The sequence below is a fragment of the Miniopterus natalensis genome, chromosome 1 (assembly GCF_054644295.1).
Source record: "Miniopterus natalensis isolate mMinNat1 chromosome 1, mMinNat1.hap1, whole genome shotgun sequence".
Lineage (NCBI taxonomy): Eukaryota > Metazoa > Chordata > Mammalia > Chiroptera > Miniopteridae > Miniopterus > Miniopterus natalensis.
Window position 1 is genome coordinate 97,900,342 of NC_142081.1, and position 14,162 is coordinate 97,914,503.

At 45.4% G+C, this 14,162-nt stretch overlaps 1 protein-coding gene across 1 annotated transcript in view; it reads right to left on the reverse strand.

Moving 5' to 3' along the window:
* The window catches only part of CCDC33 (coiled-coil domain containing 33), a 119,694-nt gene that overhangs the window by 43,304 nt on the left and 62,228 nt on the right, over positions 1 to 14,162 (reverse strand). Inside the window, 1 exon segment of the mRNA XM_087819399.1 lies at positions 2,660 to 2,845. Coding sequence (XP_087675525.1) covers positions 2,660 to 2,845 — 186 coding nt within the window.

Sequence of the window (14,162 nt, forward strand, 5' to 3'; positions counted from 1 at the left end):
GTGGCCGAGAGCCCAGGGAGGTGGTTTGGGCCTTTGCTCACTACACTGCCATGTCCCTGGGGCCCACTGCTACACCACGAGGCCCTGCTGCTGGTGACTGCTTCCTGACTCACGTTCAGGAGCCACATACCTTGTGACCATGCTGTTTCCACCAAATGTGTCTGAGTGCTAATCAGTTATCTTCTACTGCTCTGTAACTCTGTCTACAGCTTCCATGCCACATTCTTAGCTCATCGCTATGTTCTGTGGCCGCACCTTCCTGTAACACAGTGCTGTGTGATAGCACTGGATGGCTTGGGTCTATTGCTATGCAGCTGCACTCTGCTGCTCCCTGATTGTGTCCTCATGCTTGTCACTGTGTTTCTTGGTTGTATGAGCTCATCCACTACTACGTAATTTTGTTTTGTTGCTATGGAACAGTGACCTATTGCTACATAATTATTCATGATTGTCATGAACATACACTCCATTGTTACCCACACAACTTCTATTGCTTGTGACTGTGCTCTACTGGCCATGTGAATATTTGTCTGGGTCTTACTTTGGTCCTTCTAGGTTCTGGCTAGTTGTTAAGAGCTGGAGCTGGGTCTGGGTCTTCAGGACCCAAAGAGGACAAAGGGTCAGGATGTGTGTGTGTGTGTATGAGAGAGAGAGAGAGAGAGAGAGAGAGAGAGAGAGAGAGAGAGGAGAAATAGATGAGAGAAGAGAGGAGAAGGGAGAGAGGAGAGAGGAAAGGAAGAAAGGCAGAGGTGGGAGGATAAATGAAATGGAGCTGAGTCAGGAACAGGTTGGGGCCTGGACAGGCTAGGATGGGAAAGGGAGAGAGGCAGGCCCTCTGCCCTGAATACTATGTGTCTGAGGCACCCAGTGGTATCATGTGGCTTAAGGGTCCAGGGCTGGGTTTCTGGGCCTTTATAGCCATCTGGTATTCACTTGGTTATATGCAAGGCAACATAGGGTCTGGAGCCTTGGGCAGGGTCATCCACCTCATCCTTATTGCAATCTTTGTAAAATTAGGAGTTCAGACTATATGCTCTTGAAGATTCTCTCTGATGTACTTCCTTTCTAGCCTGGGCTTCTGTCACATGACCCAATAAGCATTTACCTACATTTGTGTTGGGTCACACCTGAACTGAGCCCTGGAGCCAGTGTGCTTTTAGTTCAAAGGCTGAATGGTGGTGGCTGAGTGAACCTAACCTCAGAGCAAACCAGGGAGAGCAGCCGGTGCTTGTGGCCTTGCCAGGTGCCCAGCAGGGAAGGTTAGAGGGACCAGCCCACTGATGGGTGTGCTAAGGTGGTGTTCAGAGAGGACATGCTTTAGTTCCCCATCTAGACCCACTCACAACATCTCTGACAGTCTGTGGGTATGGGGCAACTCTGAGCCCCCTTTTTTGTACTCAGAGCCTCACAGAATCCCTCTTAGTGCCTTTGGGCCACTTATTTCTCCTCCTCCCCTCTGTCACTCCCAATGGTTACTCAACCTCTTGCTTAAAAATGATTCTTCCGCATGGCTAACCTCGACTTCTCAAGATGCTGTCTTGTCCCATCTCTTATGGTTTAACTCTTAAGGGAAGATCAAGACAAATTTCAGGCATTGTTTTACTCATGCTGTCCAAAGTCTCCAAAGACAGGTCTGAATTTTTATTTCCAACCCAACTGATGCTTGAACTAGAAGGTCAGGTCAAAGAACTGCTTTCCTGAGAGGCAGAGGTGAGAGGAAGGAGTTTAGAAGGTAGCCTGAGTGCTCTGGCACCTGCCAGGGAAGGCCTTGCTCTGAGATGGACAGGGGTGCTTCGTGTGGGAACACCCTAGGCACACCCAGTGACAGCAACCCTTCCTATTGGTCCAATGAGACATGTTCCAGAAAGGTGCAGAAGTGCCAGGGGGAGATGCGGAAGCTGTTAGTAGAGAGGGGCAGATCCTGAGAGGAGAAAGCCCAGGGTTTCCCTATTGGCCAGTAGCCTTGGATAGGGCTCTTTTATATTCTGGAGCAATGTTCCCCATGGGATCCGCTGTGAAAGAAGGGAGGAAGCCATATTTGAATTCACTCATGGTCACTGGGGTGGTACCTCAATTAGGGACTTTGACTGGACTGTCTTTTTGATGGCCTGCACTTCAGCCATCTGCAGCAAGGGGTTAGAACCTAGCACTGACCTCTCACCAAATTAAGACACCACCTTGGCCACCTTCACCAACTCTTTCCCAGCATCTGGCCAACTGGCAACAGGAAGCCATGCCAGCTTTCATGATCAAGGACATAGACTCTGTGACTAAAAGTGGTGTCCTCTTTCCTTTGAGGCTCAATTCCCTCTTTTAGAAGCTAAAACTAATTTCTCAGGGCTTCCCATTACCCAGTGGACATGCTCCTGAGGAAGTTCTGAGTTGATGACTACTTGAGTAAATGGAACCAGCTCATACAAGTGTTGTAAGATTTGTTTTAAAAGAAATCATATGGCCTTTTGATTAAAAAGATAAAGAAACCATGTAAAATGAAGAATCCACACCTTCTAGTTTAAATTTGGGTTAACTCACTTATGCCCAATGGGAGGTCTACTTGCCACCTGAGGAGTGAACCAGGCCCACAGGGGCAGTCAACCTCTTCCAACTCACCCCTATCACTGCTCCAGCCTTCCCCACCGTGGGGGAAGGAAACACTCACCACTTCATGGGACATCTGAGGCTCTTCTTCTGCTTCCTGATAGGTGGATGTGCTGGATTTCATTGTGGAGCTCACTGTGGCCTTGGACCAGGACTCATGGATGGAACCCAGCTTCTCATCTAAGATCTGAGGGTCCAAGATGGGCAGAACCTTGTTGTTGTTTGGTGTTAAGAAGTTTTCTGGTCTCTGGGAAGAGAAAATGCAGAGAAATTTCTTTGTGCCTCTCTACCATAAGTGCACCTTCCACACCCCATGGCTCAGGAGGCCCTGCATGTCTGGTCCCTGTCTACCTCCTGCCCTCTTGCTCACTGGGCCTTAACCACACTGTCCTTGATGTTTCTCTAACAAGCCAAGCTCTTTCCTGCCTCTAGGCCTTTGCATCTGCTGTTCTCTCTACCTGGAAAGCCTCATGGGACTTTACATGGTCATTCCCTTCTCTTCACTCAGGTCTCAGCCCAAATGTGATTTTCTTAGATTTGCTCTTTGAGATAAGGGCCCATCCTATCTAAAGTAATCCCTCCTCCAATGTACTCTTTCTTCACATTATACCATTTTACTCTGTTCATAGTAGTTTACAAAAAAAATTAGCTTTCAAAAAATTTGTTCAGTTGTTTACTGTCTGCCTCCCTCCTCCAACCCCCACACTGAAATGTAAGCTTTTTGTAAGCAGGGGCCTTGTTTATCCCTCGTGTCTTCCTCATTGTAGGTGCTCAATAAATACTTTTGAAAGAATAAATGATGCCATCTATGACTCCCTACTCAGTGCAGGAAAAACAGCTTCTAAAATCTCAACACTCCTGTGATGCCCTTTGCTGTGTAAACTTGTTTTCCATTCCATCTCCTCTGTGATTCTTTCCCCTTATCACCCATTAAACAGAGCACTCCACCCCCATAGTCTTTTCTCCCCTTCCCTGTCTTGTTTCTTATTCTCTTCCTCCTCCCTTGGCATGACTTCCACTCTCACCTCTGCTTGTCTAGAATTTGACTCCATTAAAATACTAGTCCCTCCAGGAAGCCTAAGGGCCTCTGCCCACACTTGCTCAGAGTTTTTCTGGGTTCTTCCAGCCCAGCCGCTGGCTCTCTCTGCTCACATTGTTCTCTAACTCCAGGCTTGATTGCCATTTTTATTTTTCTAACAAAACTTTAATTTCCTTGGACTCAGGGACATGTCTTATGCTCTCTCTGGGAAGAGGTTACTTTAAAACTCTATTGAAAATTCATATTTAGCCCTAAAAAGTGCCTATTGTTCAAAGAATCATGCAGTGTCAAGTTTGAAGGGACCTCAAAGCTGACCCACTTCCACCCTACATCAGCTGATGGGATTCTGTCTTGGCCACACAGCAGACAAATATGCCACTGTCTAGAGTATTGTTCTAGAAGTAAACAGAAAAATGGGCACAGTGCCAACCAGGACAGATGTGTTCAGGGTTAAATGTGCTCGAATGTCTGACCCTGAGCAAACAGAGTGAGGACTGGGTACTCTATATGAAAACCCACAAATATGAATCAGATGAATTCAGACAAGGATCCTTCACTTTACCACTGGGATCCTTTAAATAATGATTGCTTTATGCCCTTTAAAAATAAAATTTGATGTGCAGAAATTCATTAATATGAAGCTTGTTTTGGTAGAGTAAGGGATAGCCACACAAGTACAGAGGTATCCAGTGCAGTCTGGCTTCATCTCCCTGTCCTGTCCCTGTCAAATGGGTACAAGGATAAATAATTCCAAAGAGAAAGCAGCTATATAAAGATTCTTAAAGTAGGAAGAATGAAGCTTGGGTGACCGTGGGGCTGACTATGTCACCTACTCCAAGTCAAAACCAAGACTTCTGGGATTGTTTTGTCACTGGGCATTAGGCCTGGCTGTCTCTCTCACCTGCTCCTCTCAGTAGCTTTGGTGCAGAGAGGGCAGGATTCACTCAGGGGCTCCTCACTGACACACCCAGTGCCTCAGTGTAGCATCTGAGTCAGATGGTTTGGGGATTTTGGGTTGTCTGTTTTATACAGGAAAAAGTACCATATCTCTCTCTTGTTCAAAACAGCTGAACACCAGATTGGCTGCAGGGGAGAACGGAATGCACATGGATGGATGGATGGATGGATGGATGGATGGATGGATGCAAGAGAGAATGAAGGAAAGACTAACTCCCCATTGACCAAGTTGCCCCTGGGGCTGGGGTGAGATGCTGATTCAGGACCCATAATGACATTTCTCCTCATTTCCAGGCAGTGAGCCAATTTTGATGTCCTGGATTTCACAGACTGCCATCTAATTCAGTTAGAGGAGGAAATAGATGTAATGAAATCAAGGGAAAGGTCTCCAAAGGTGCCCTATCCTTTCTGAAAGCAGGGACACAATGCTGAGGAAGTCCCCTCTCCCACAGCCTGTGTCTCTGACATCCACCATGTGTGGCCTCAGTACCAGCTGGGTCAACTCAGTGATTCAGAGCTGACATTTACTGAGCTCCTGACTGGACCTGGACATTCACCAGGTACTTTTATGTGTATTCTGAAGTTTATTATGTATAATTAATTTAATTTCATTGCAAAGATAAAATAAAAATGAGACTGACCCTATCTAGTCCAGTGCCTTTACCTCCTCAGTCTCTGGTGGGTGAGGTGTGTTCTGAAAGGAGGGAAACAGAGCATCTATGGACTATATACTGTCCATTACACTTCCTTCTGACCCTCAGCTGCTCTTTCTGTAGCCAGGCCAGCCCTAGTGGGCCTGCACTGCTCTGCTCTCCCCATGGCTGGTTCTGGCCTATATCTGCTCCCACAGCCGTTTCATGCCAGCACCTCCCCACCTTGCCTCTGCAGGTCACCTGCCCACCTTTCCAATCAACTTTGCCAGGATCTATTGTGGCCTGGGGGTTGGGGACAAGGTGAGTGGGTGACTTTTGGAGAAAAGTCTTTAGACCTCCACATAGTATAGGCCCCACAAGGTAGGCCAGAGGGAGTTGCTCTTGTCATATGAGAGAAAGGGCACCAGAAAGACCACAGTGCCTCACCAAGTGCCTAAACTTGCCTTAACAGTCTTTTACTCTCCAGGCTCCTCGGCTTCAACCTGCCTTATTTTGGGAAGGGGATTGCACCCTCCCCTCCTTGTTACTTATGGGATAGGAGCTTGCTTAAGACTAGAGGGAGGGGCCAGGCTGCTGGAAGTGGTGGGTCAGGGTGGAGGATGGGGGAAGGGGCAGTGCTAAAATGGGGATGGGGAGAGGGTGAAACCTTGGGGGCTAACTCTTCCTTATTCAGGTCCAGCCTTGCTTGGCTTTCCCCCTTTCCTCCAGGTGAGGGTGGGAGTGGGGGCTGCTGGCCCACCCCATAAGCCTGATTACTTGTTTTTCTACTTGGTAGGTCATACCCTGCTTACTGAGGCAGTTTGGGGCTGACAAGTGGCCTCTTGTTCTGTGGCTCCATGGCTGCAGCATGTCCTGCTTCTTTAGGGCTGTAATTGGAGACCTACTTTGAAAGCTCAAAGCAATGCATAGACATGCATTGGCTCAGACTTGGAGCCCAGCCCACCACTCCTTGTGCTGCTGCAGCAGCTGCCCCACACCATGTAAGTGCCATGGTGGGGAGAAGACACCCCTTCCTTATGCCTCTCAGCCCTCACTGTTGCCTGCAGGAGGATCATTTGAGACAGACCAGGCCAAGAGCATCTCGAGCTCAAGGTTTTTTGGGCCACCTGTTTTCCCCTCCTCCATTTACATCTTCTGCTTCTCTCCAACCCACTCCATCCTCCAGATCCTTGATCATGCAAAATGCAACAGTCCCAGCTTGCTCTGGCAATTACACACTAGCCAGGTCGCAGCTGCTGTCCTTGGTGCTGAAAGTGTCCTACCGGGCTGCTTGCCTCTCACCCCGCCCTGAGCCTTCCTGCTGGAGTGCACAGTTCTTAATTCAATTAGCTGGTCCTGAACCCTCCCCAGGGAGCCTGGAGCGGAAACTGACAAATTCTGTTTAACAAAGACATTTGTCCCAGCCCTGCCGGCTTTGGGGTTTGCCTGCCCGTATCCCTCCACCTCCTGCTGATTAGGTATCTAACGAAGTGCGTCCCAAGAAATCTGCTTCCAATCTCTAGTAATTCAGGGGGACTGATGCAATTTTCTCCCTGATAAGGGTGTATCGCCCGCTGGCAGTCTCCATAATGAGTCCTGTACAGCAGCTCCCCATCAGTCACTGCTTTGTCATTTCCTGTTGCCGAAGTTGTAGGTTCTTATCTCTTCAGCTGAAGGCAAGGCTCAGACAACAGGCCCCTCCAAGAGGTCTTGCTGCCTCCCCTGTGTGTGGCAAGCCTGCATAGTCTTGCAGCTGCCATGGAGTTTGAAGCTCTGAGTCTGTGAGCCAACCAAGGAAGACCCAAGTGTTAATCTTCACTGGGGCAATGATTCATTCTTCAGAAAATGATGTCAGAGGATTAATCTAAAAGCTAGTTGTAGGATCAGGGGAGAGGAGCCAGTGATAAAGATTTTTTAAAAATTCTGGCAGGAATTCTACTATTAAATAAAGCCTTGTCTATGGCTCAGTGGATAGGCTGTGAGATCATCCTTGTAAGCCTGAAACCTGGTCTTTCTGCATTTAATATTTAAAGGAAATTTTTTAAAATTTTTGTTTAAAATATTACAGATGTCCCCTTTTCTCCCTAATGACCCATTCCACCTCATCCCTTCCCCCTCCCCAGTCCCTCTCCCCACCATTATCTGTGTCCTTGGGTTGTGCATATATGCATATAAATTCTTTGGTTACTCTCTCCCCCTCCACCCACCCGCCCTCCTCCATCCCTCTGACATTCATCAGTCTCATCTATGCTTCCAAGTCATTGAATCTATTCTGTTCATCAGTTTATTAAATTCTTTAGATTCCAAGTATAAGCGAGATCATGTGATGTTTGTCTTTCTCTGCCTGGCTTATTTCACTTAGCATAATATTCTCCAGGTCCATCCATAATGTCCCAAAGGGTACGAGATTCTTCTTTACAGCTGCATAGTATTCCACAGCTTTTTTATCCACTTGTCTACTGATGAGTACTTGGGCTGTTTCCAGATCTTGGCTATTGTAAATTGTGCTGCTATGAACATCGGGGTACAAATATTCTTTCTGACTAATGTTTCAGGATTCTTAAGATACATTCCTAGAAGTGGAATCACTGGGTCAAACGGCAGCTCCATTCTTAATTTTTTGAGGAGCCTCCATACTGTTTTCCACAGTGGTTGCCCCAGTCTGCATTCCTACCAGCAGTGTACTAGGGTTCCTTTTTCTCCACACCCTCGCCAGCACATGTCGTTTGTTGATTTGTTGATGGCAGCCATTCTGACAGGTGTGAAGTGATACCTCATTGTGGCTTTAATTTGCATCTCTCTGATGATTAGTGATGTTGAACATTTTCTCATGTGGCTCTTGGCCATCTGTATGTCCTCTTTGGAGAAGTGTCTATTCAAGTCCTTTGCCCATTTTTTTTTTAAATTTTATTATTGTTTAAAATATTACTGATGTCCCTTTTTCTCCCCAATGACCCGTTCCACCCCGTTCCTTCCCCCTCTCCAGTCCCTCTCCCCACCATTGTCCATGTCCTTGGGTTGTGTATATATGCACATAAATTCTTTGGTTACTCTCTCCCCCTCCCCCCACCCGCCCTCCTCCATCCCTCTGACATTCATCAATCTCATCTATGCTTCCATGTCATTGAATCTATTCTGTTCATCAGTTTATTAAGTTCTTTAGATTCCACGTATAAGCGAGATCATGTGATATTTGTCTTTCTCTGCCTGGCTTATTTCACTTAGCATAATATTCTCCAGGTCCATCCATACTGTCCCAAAGGGTATGAGATTTTTCTTCTTTACAGCTGCATAGTATTCCATGGTGTAAATGTCCCACAGCTTTTTTATCCACTCATCTACTGATGGGCTCTTGGACTGTTTCCAGATCTTAGCTATTGTAAACTGTGCTGCTATGAACATCGGGATACATATATCCTTTCTGATGAATCTTTCAGGATTCTTAGGATACATTCATAGGAGTGGAATCACTGGGTCAGACAGCAGCTCCATTTTTAATTTTTTGAGGAACCTCCATACTGTTTTCCATAGTGGCTGCACCAGTCTGCATTCCCACCAGCAGTGTACTAGGGTTCCCCTTTCTCCACACCCTCGCCAGCACATGTTGTTTGTTGATTTGTTGATGGTGGACATTCTGACAGGTGTGAAGTGATACCTCATTGTGGTTTTAATTTGCATCTCTCTGATGATTATCGAAGTCGAGCATTTTCTCATGTGTCTCTTGGCCATCCGTATGTCCTCTTTGGAGAAGTGTCTATTCAAGTCCTTTGCCCATTTCTTAATTGGGTTGTTTGTCTTCCTCTTGCTGAGTGCTATGAGTTCTTTGTCCACTTTGGAAATTAGCCCCTTATCAGATTCATCCTTGGCAAATATGTTTTCCCAGACCATGGGGTTCCTTTGTATTTTGAGGCTGTTTTCTTTTGCTGTGCAGAAGCTTTTTAGTTTGATGTAGTCCCATATGTTTATTTTTTCCTTTGTTTCTCTTGCCCTAGGAGATGTATCAGTGAAAAGTCCACTATGTGGGATGTCTGTGACTTTACTGCCTATGTTTTGTTCCAGGATTTTTATGGTTCGTGACTTACACTTAAGTCTTTTATCCATTTTGAGTTTATTTTTGTGTATGGTGAAAGTTGGTGGTCTAGTTTCATTTTTTTGCATGTATCTGTCCAATTTTCCCAACACCACTTATTGAAGAGACTGTCTTTACTCCATTGTATGCTCTTGCCTCCTTTGTCAAATATTAACTGACCATAATGGCGTGGGTCTATTTCTGGGGTCTCTGTTCTGTTCCATTGCCTGTTGTTGTACCAATACCCGGCAATTTTGATTACAGTGGCTTTGTATTACAGTTTGAAGTCCGGTAATGTGATCCCTCCCACTCTGTTCTTTTTTCTCAAGATTGCTGCAGCTATTCAGGGTCTTTTTTGGTTTCATATAAATTTTCAAAATGTTTGTTCTAGGTCTGTGAAATATGCTGTTGGTATTTTAATAAGAATTGCATTGAATTTATAAATTGCTTTGGGTAGTATGGACATTTTAATGATATTAATTATTCCAAACCATGAGCATGGTATATTCTTCCACTTGTTTATATCTTCCTCTATTTCCTTTTTCAGTGTCACGTAGTTTTCTGAGTACAGGTCTTTTACATCCTTGGTTAAGTTTATTCCTAGGTATCTTATTTTTTTAGTTGCAATGGTAAATGGTATTGCTTTTTTAGTTTCTCTCTCTGAAAGTTCATTTTTGATGTAAAAGAATGCCATTGATTTCTGGCATTGATTTTCTATCCAGCTACCTTGCCAAATTCGTTTATCAAATCTAGTAGTACTTTGATGGAGTCTTTAGGGTTTTCTATGTACAATATCATGTCATCTGCAAATAATGACAGTTTTACTTCCTCCTTTCCAATTTGGATAACTTTTATGTTTTCTTCCTGTCTGATGGCTATGGCAAGGACTTCCAGTACTATGTTGAATAATAGTGATGAAAGTGGACATCCCTGTCTTGTTCCTGTTTTTAAGGGAAATGGTTTTAGTTTTTGCCCATTGAGTATGATGGTGGCTGTAGGTCTGTCATATATGGCCTTTATTATGTTGAGGTATGATCCCTCTACTCCCACTTTGCTGAGAGTTTTTATCAGAAATGGGTGCTGGATTTTGTCAAATGCTTTTTCTGTGTCTATTGATATGATCATATGATTTTTGTCTTTCATTTTGTTTATGTGGTGTATCACATTTATTGATTTGTGGATGTTGTACCAGTGTTGCATCCCTGGAATAAATCCCACTTGGTCATGATGTATGATCTTTTTAATGTATTGCTGGATCCGGTTTGCTAGTATTTTAGTGAGGATTTTAGCATCTATGTTCATCAAGGATATTGGCCTGTAATTTTCTTTCTTTGTAGTATCTTTATCTGGTTTTTGGATTAGGGTGATGCTGGCCTCATAAAAAGTTTGGGAGTTTTCTCTTCTCTTGAATTTTCTGGAATAGTGTGAGGAGAATAGGTGTTAGTTGTTCTTTGAATGTTTGGTAAAACTCACCTATAAATCCATCTGGTCCAGGACTTGTGTTTGCTGGGAGTTTTTTGATTACTGCTTCAATTTCATTCGTTGTTATTGGCCTATTGAAGTTTTCTGCCTCTTCTTGATTCAGCTTTGGAAGGTTGTATGCTTCTAGGAATTTGTCCATTTCCCCCATGTTGTCCAATTTGTTGGCATATAGTTGCTCATAATATTTTCTTACAATCCTTTGTATTTCTGTTGGGTCAGTTGTTATATCACTTCTTTCGTTTCTGATTTTATTTATTTGGGTCCTCTCTCTTTGTTCCTTAGTGAATCTGGCTAAAGGTGCACCAATCTTATTTACCTTTTCAAAGAACCAGCTCTTGGTTTCATTGATTTTTTGTATTGTTTTTTTAGTTTCTATGTAATTATTTTCTGCTCTGATTTTTATTATTTCCTTCCTTCTACTTCCTTGGGGCTTTTCTTGCTCTTCTCTTTCTAGTTCTTTTAGTTGTTGTGTTAGATGGTTCATTAGATCTTTTACTTGTTTCTTGAGATAGGCCTGTAATGCTATGAATTTTCCTCACAGGACTGCTTTCGCCATATCCCATAGGTTTTGGGTTGTTGTCTGTTCATTTTCGTTACTTTCCATGAAGTGTTTGATTTCTTCCTTGGTGTCTCAGGGCCAGCCCCCTAGAGGGCCAGCCCCCTAGTGTTAAGAACAGGTCCCTAACTCCCAGGCTGAGACCCCAGTGCTGGAATTTCAGCACATCTGAGTAGGTGGGACCTGGTGTTTTATCTGTCCCTCACTTCAGCCTGACCCCCCAAGCCATGGGGATAGGGGAACCTTGTGCAAATGTTGCAGTTCCTAGTGTCAGACATCTGGTGTGAGCCAGCCTGAGTCAGATACCTTCTAAGGCTCTTCTGAAGCCTGGATCCAGGCCTCAGAAGTAATTCACCTGACCCCCACCCCTGCACACCCTTGTGATGGGAGCAGCCTGGCTCTGGCTGTCTGGGAGGCAGGGGCTGGTTCCAGAATGAATGAATGAAGAGTGTGTACAGTACAGCCTTCTGCTGGCCAGGGACGCTCATTGTCACTGGATCAGCACCACACCAGGACAGCTCTCCCTGCGGGTCTCCTCGATGGGGGTGGTAAACTTCTCTCTCCTGTGGCACCGTCTCCAAACCAGGAAGCCATAAAGCAGCCCCAGCACAAGGGCTAGGCTGAGGGCACCCCCAAGATGGGCCACAGCAGCCCGAAGGAGGCTGAAGGGACCCCACCGCAGCCCAGGCAGAAGTACCTATGCGGTAGTGCTCAACGCGACTCTCAGTCCATGCACTTGTGGAGGTCCGAGCTCCAGGAGTGGCAGCGGGAGCAGGGAGTGGTGCCTGCTCAGGTGAGCCTCGAGCAGTGTGCGTGTTGGGGAAGAGGAGATGGATTCCTCGAGGAATGGCGTGCAGGGGGCGGGCAACTTGGAGAACCTGGACTGGTCTCTCTGCATTTAATCTTTATCTTTGTGTTCTCCCTAGTTACATCTAGAGAGACTTTTCCAATATATAGGTAAGATCATATCCTATTACGGCTCAAAGGCCTTCCTTAGTTTCTCAACTTTTTATTACAAATTCTAAACCCTGTATCCTGGTATCCAGGCCTTCCAAAATTCTGACACCAACTAACTCTTCAGTACCAGTGTCCACAACAGCCTCCCTATGCCCCATGCACTCTAGACACTGTCATGCCTCCATGGGTTTGCACTTTCGGTTCCCTCTACCTGAAGCATCTTACCCAGCCCATTTCCAAGCCACTCTTTGAGGCAGAGCTCACCATGCTTCTCTATGATTCTTGCCTGACTTTTGGATGCTCAATGTACCTACTTCAACTAGAACAATTAGCAAGATGGGTGTTGATGATCTATGGAGGTGCTTTACTGCTTAGTACAGGTTAGGGATCTCTAATAAATGGCTAATGAATTCATGCCTGAGTGACCTTGGCTGGACCAAGAGTGCATGTGGTTTGGCTGAAGGGAGGTATAGGCTATGGTAGTCTGACTTTGACATGGTAGAAACCTAAGCACATCTTTCATTTTCTGAGAAGTTTGGTCTGGAAGCTTTTGCTCTGTTTGTCTTCCTCCCCTCTTCCTTCTTCAATCCACTAATTATGCATTGGGCTCATGGGAGAGCAGAGCAGGTCAGTTTCCTTAGCCATCCTTGCATCCTGACTCAATATAATCCATCTGTGGGTTGGGAGTCACAGGCTCACATTCTCAAAGCAACATAGGGTACTCTGGTTGGTGAGGCATTTGGGATAAGCCTGCAGTATGACCCTTGGCCCAACCCTGCTCACCCTGGACTGGGAGCTCAGGGTCCAGAATGCTCTCAGGGCCAGGAAGCAGATTTTTAATTTTCTTCTCTCTTCCACAGACCCCAGCTCAGGGGAGGGTACACTGGGGACTTCAGCAAGTCTGGTCTCTGGAGAGGTGATTGTGTGTCTCTTCTCCATTTCCTCATTCCCTGAAATATTGCTGTGAGACCATTATGGTGCTGGTGACATTTATCTTCAGCACTTGACAAGGCCTCCTGATGTCCTTATGGATGCAAATCTGGTGGAGTGGCTGTGATGCACCAAGTGATGGGTTAGCAGGGCTCCACTGTTCCCCTCCTTCCGGATCCCTGTCCTCACCCCTGATGACTTCAGCATGTTTGTCAGCAACCTGGGTGAACAGTATTAAGCACTCCTCTCACTGAGTGTCTGCAAGACATTATGCTGGGCATTCACACGTGCTTCTTCACTCAGCTTTCACTACATCCTGGCTTGTAGGAGCCACAATCTCCTTCTTTAGATAAAGAAAGTAAAACTCTAAGATCTAGTGGAAGATCCAGGATTCAAACCCAGATCAAAGGATGCACATTTTTTAGTGTACATCACAGTACTGAAAGAGTCTTGACCACATCCACAGATGACCCGAAGGTTGGAATAGGGTTGGAGATAGGACTGTGAATATGATGCATGATAAAATCAGGGTACAGAATGATCTCAAGCCCAGACAATGGGCTGAGATGAAGAAGGTGAAATATCATGGGGAAGAAAATCCCTGCCTAAGTTCAAAGTAGAGCAGCAGAAGTTCAAGGTGAAGATGTGCTGTCTGACAATGGCTCACTTGCCAAACTAGAACCCTGCAGCCTTGGTTAGTAATAAAATAAATGACAGACTTTGGCTGCACCAAAGGGGAGAATGTGTTTGGAGAAAGGGGGTAATGATCCTAATCTATCTTCCAACATTGACCCAGCCCCACAGTTTTGGTTTTGATTTTGTTTTTTAAATATATTTTTATTGATTTCAGATAGAAGAAGGGAGAGGGCGAGAGAGATAGAAACATCAATGATGAGAATCATCGATACCTGCCTCCAGCATGCCACCTACTGAGGAATCAAG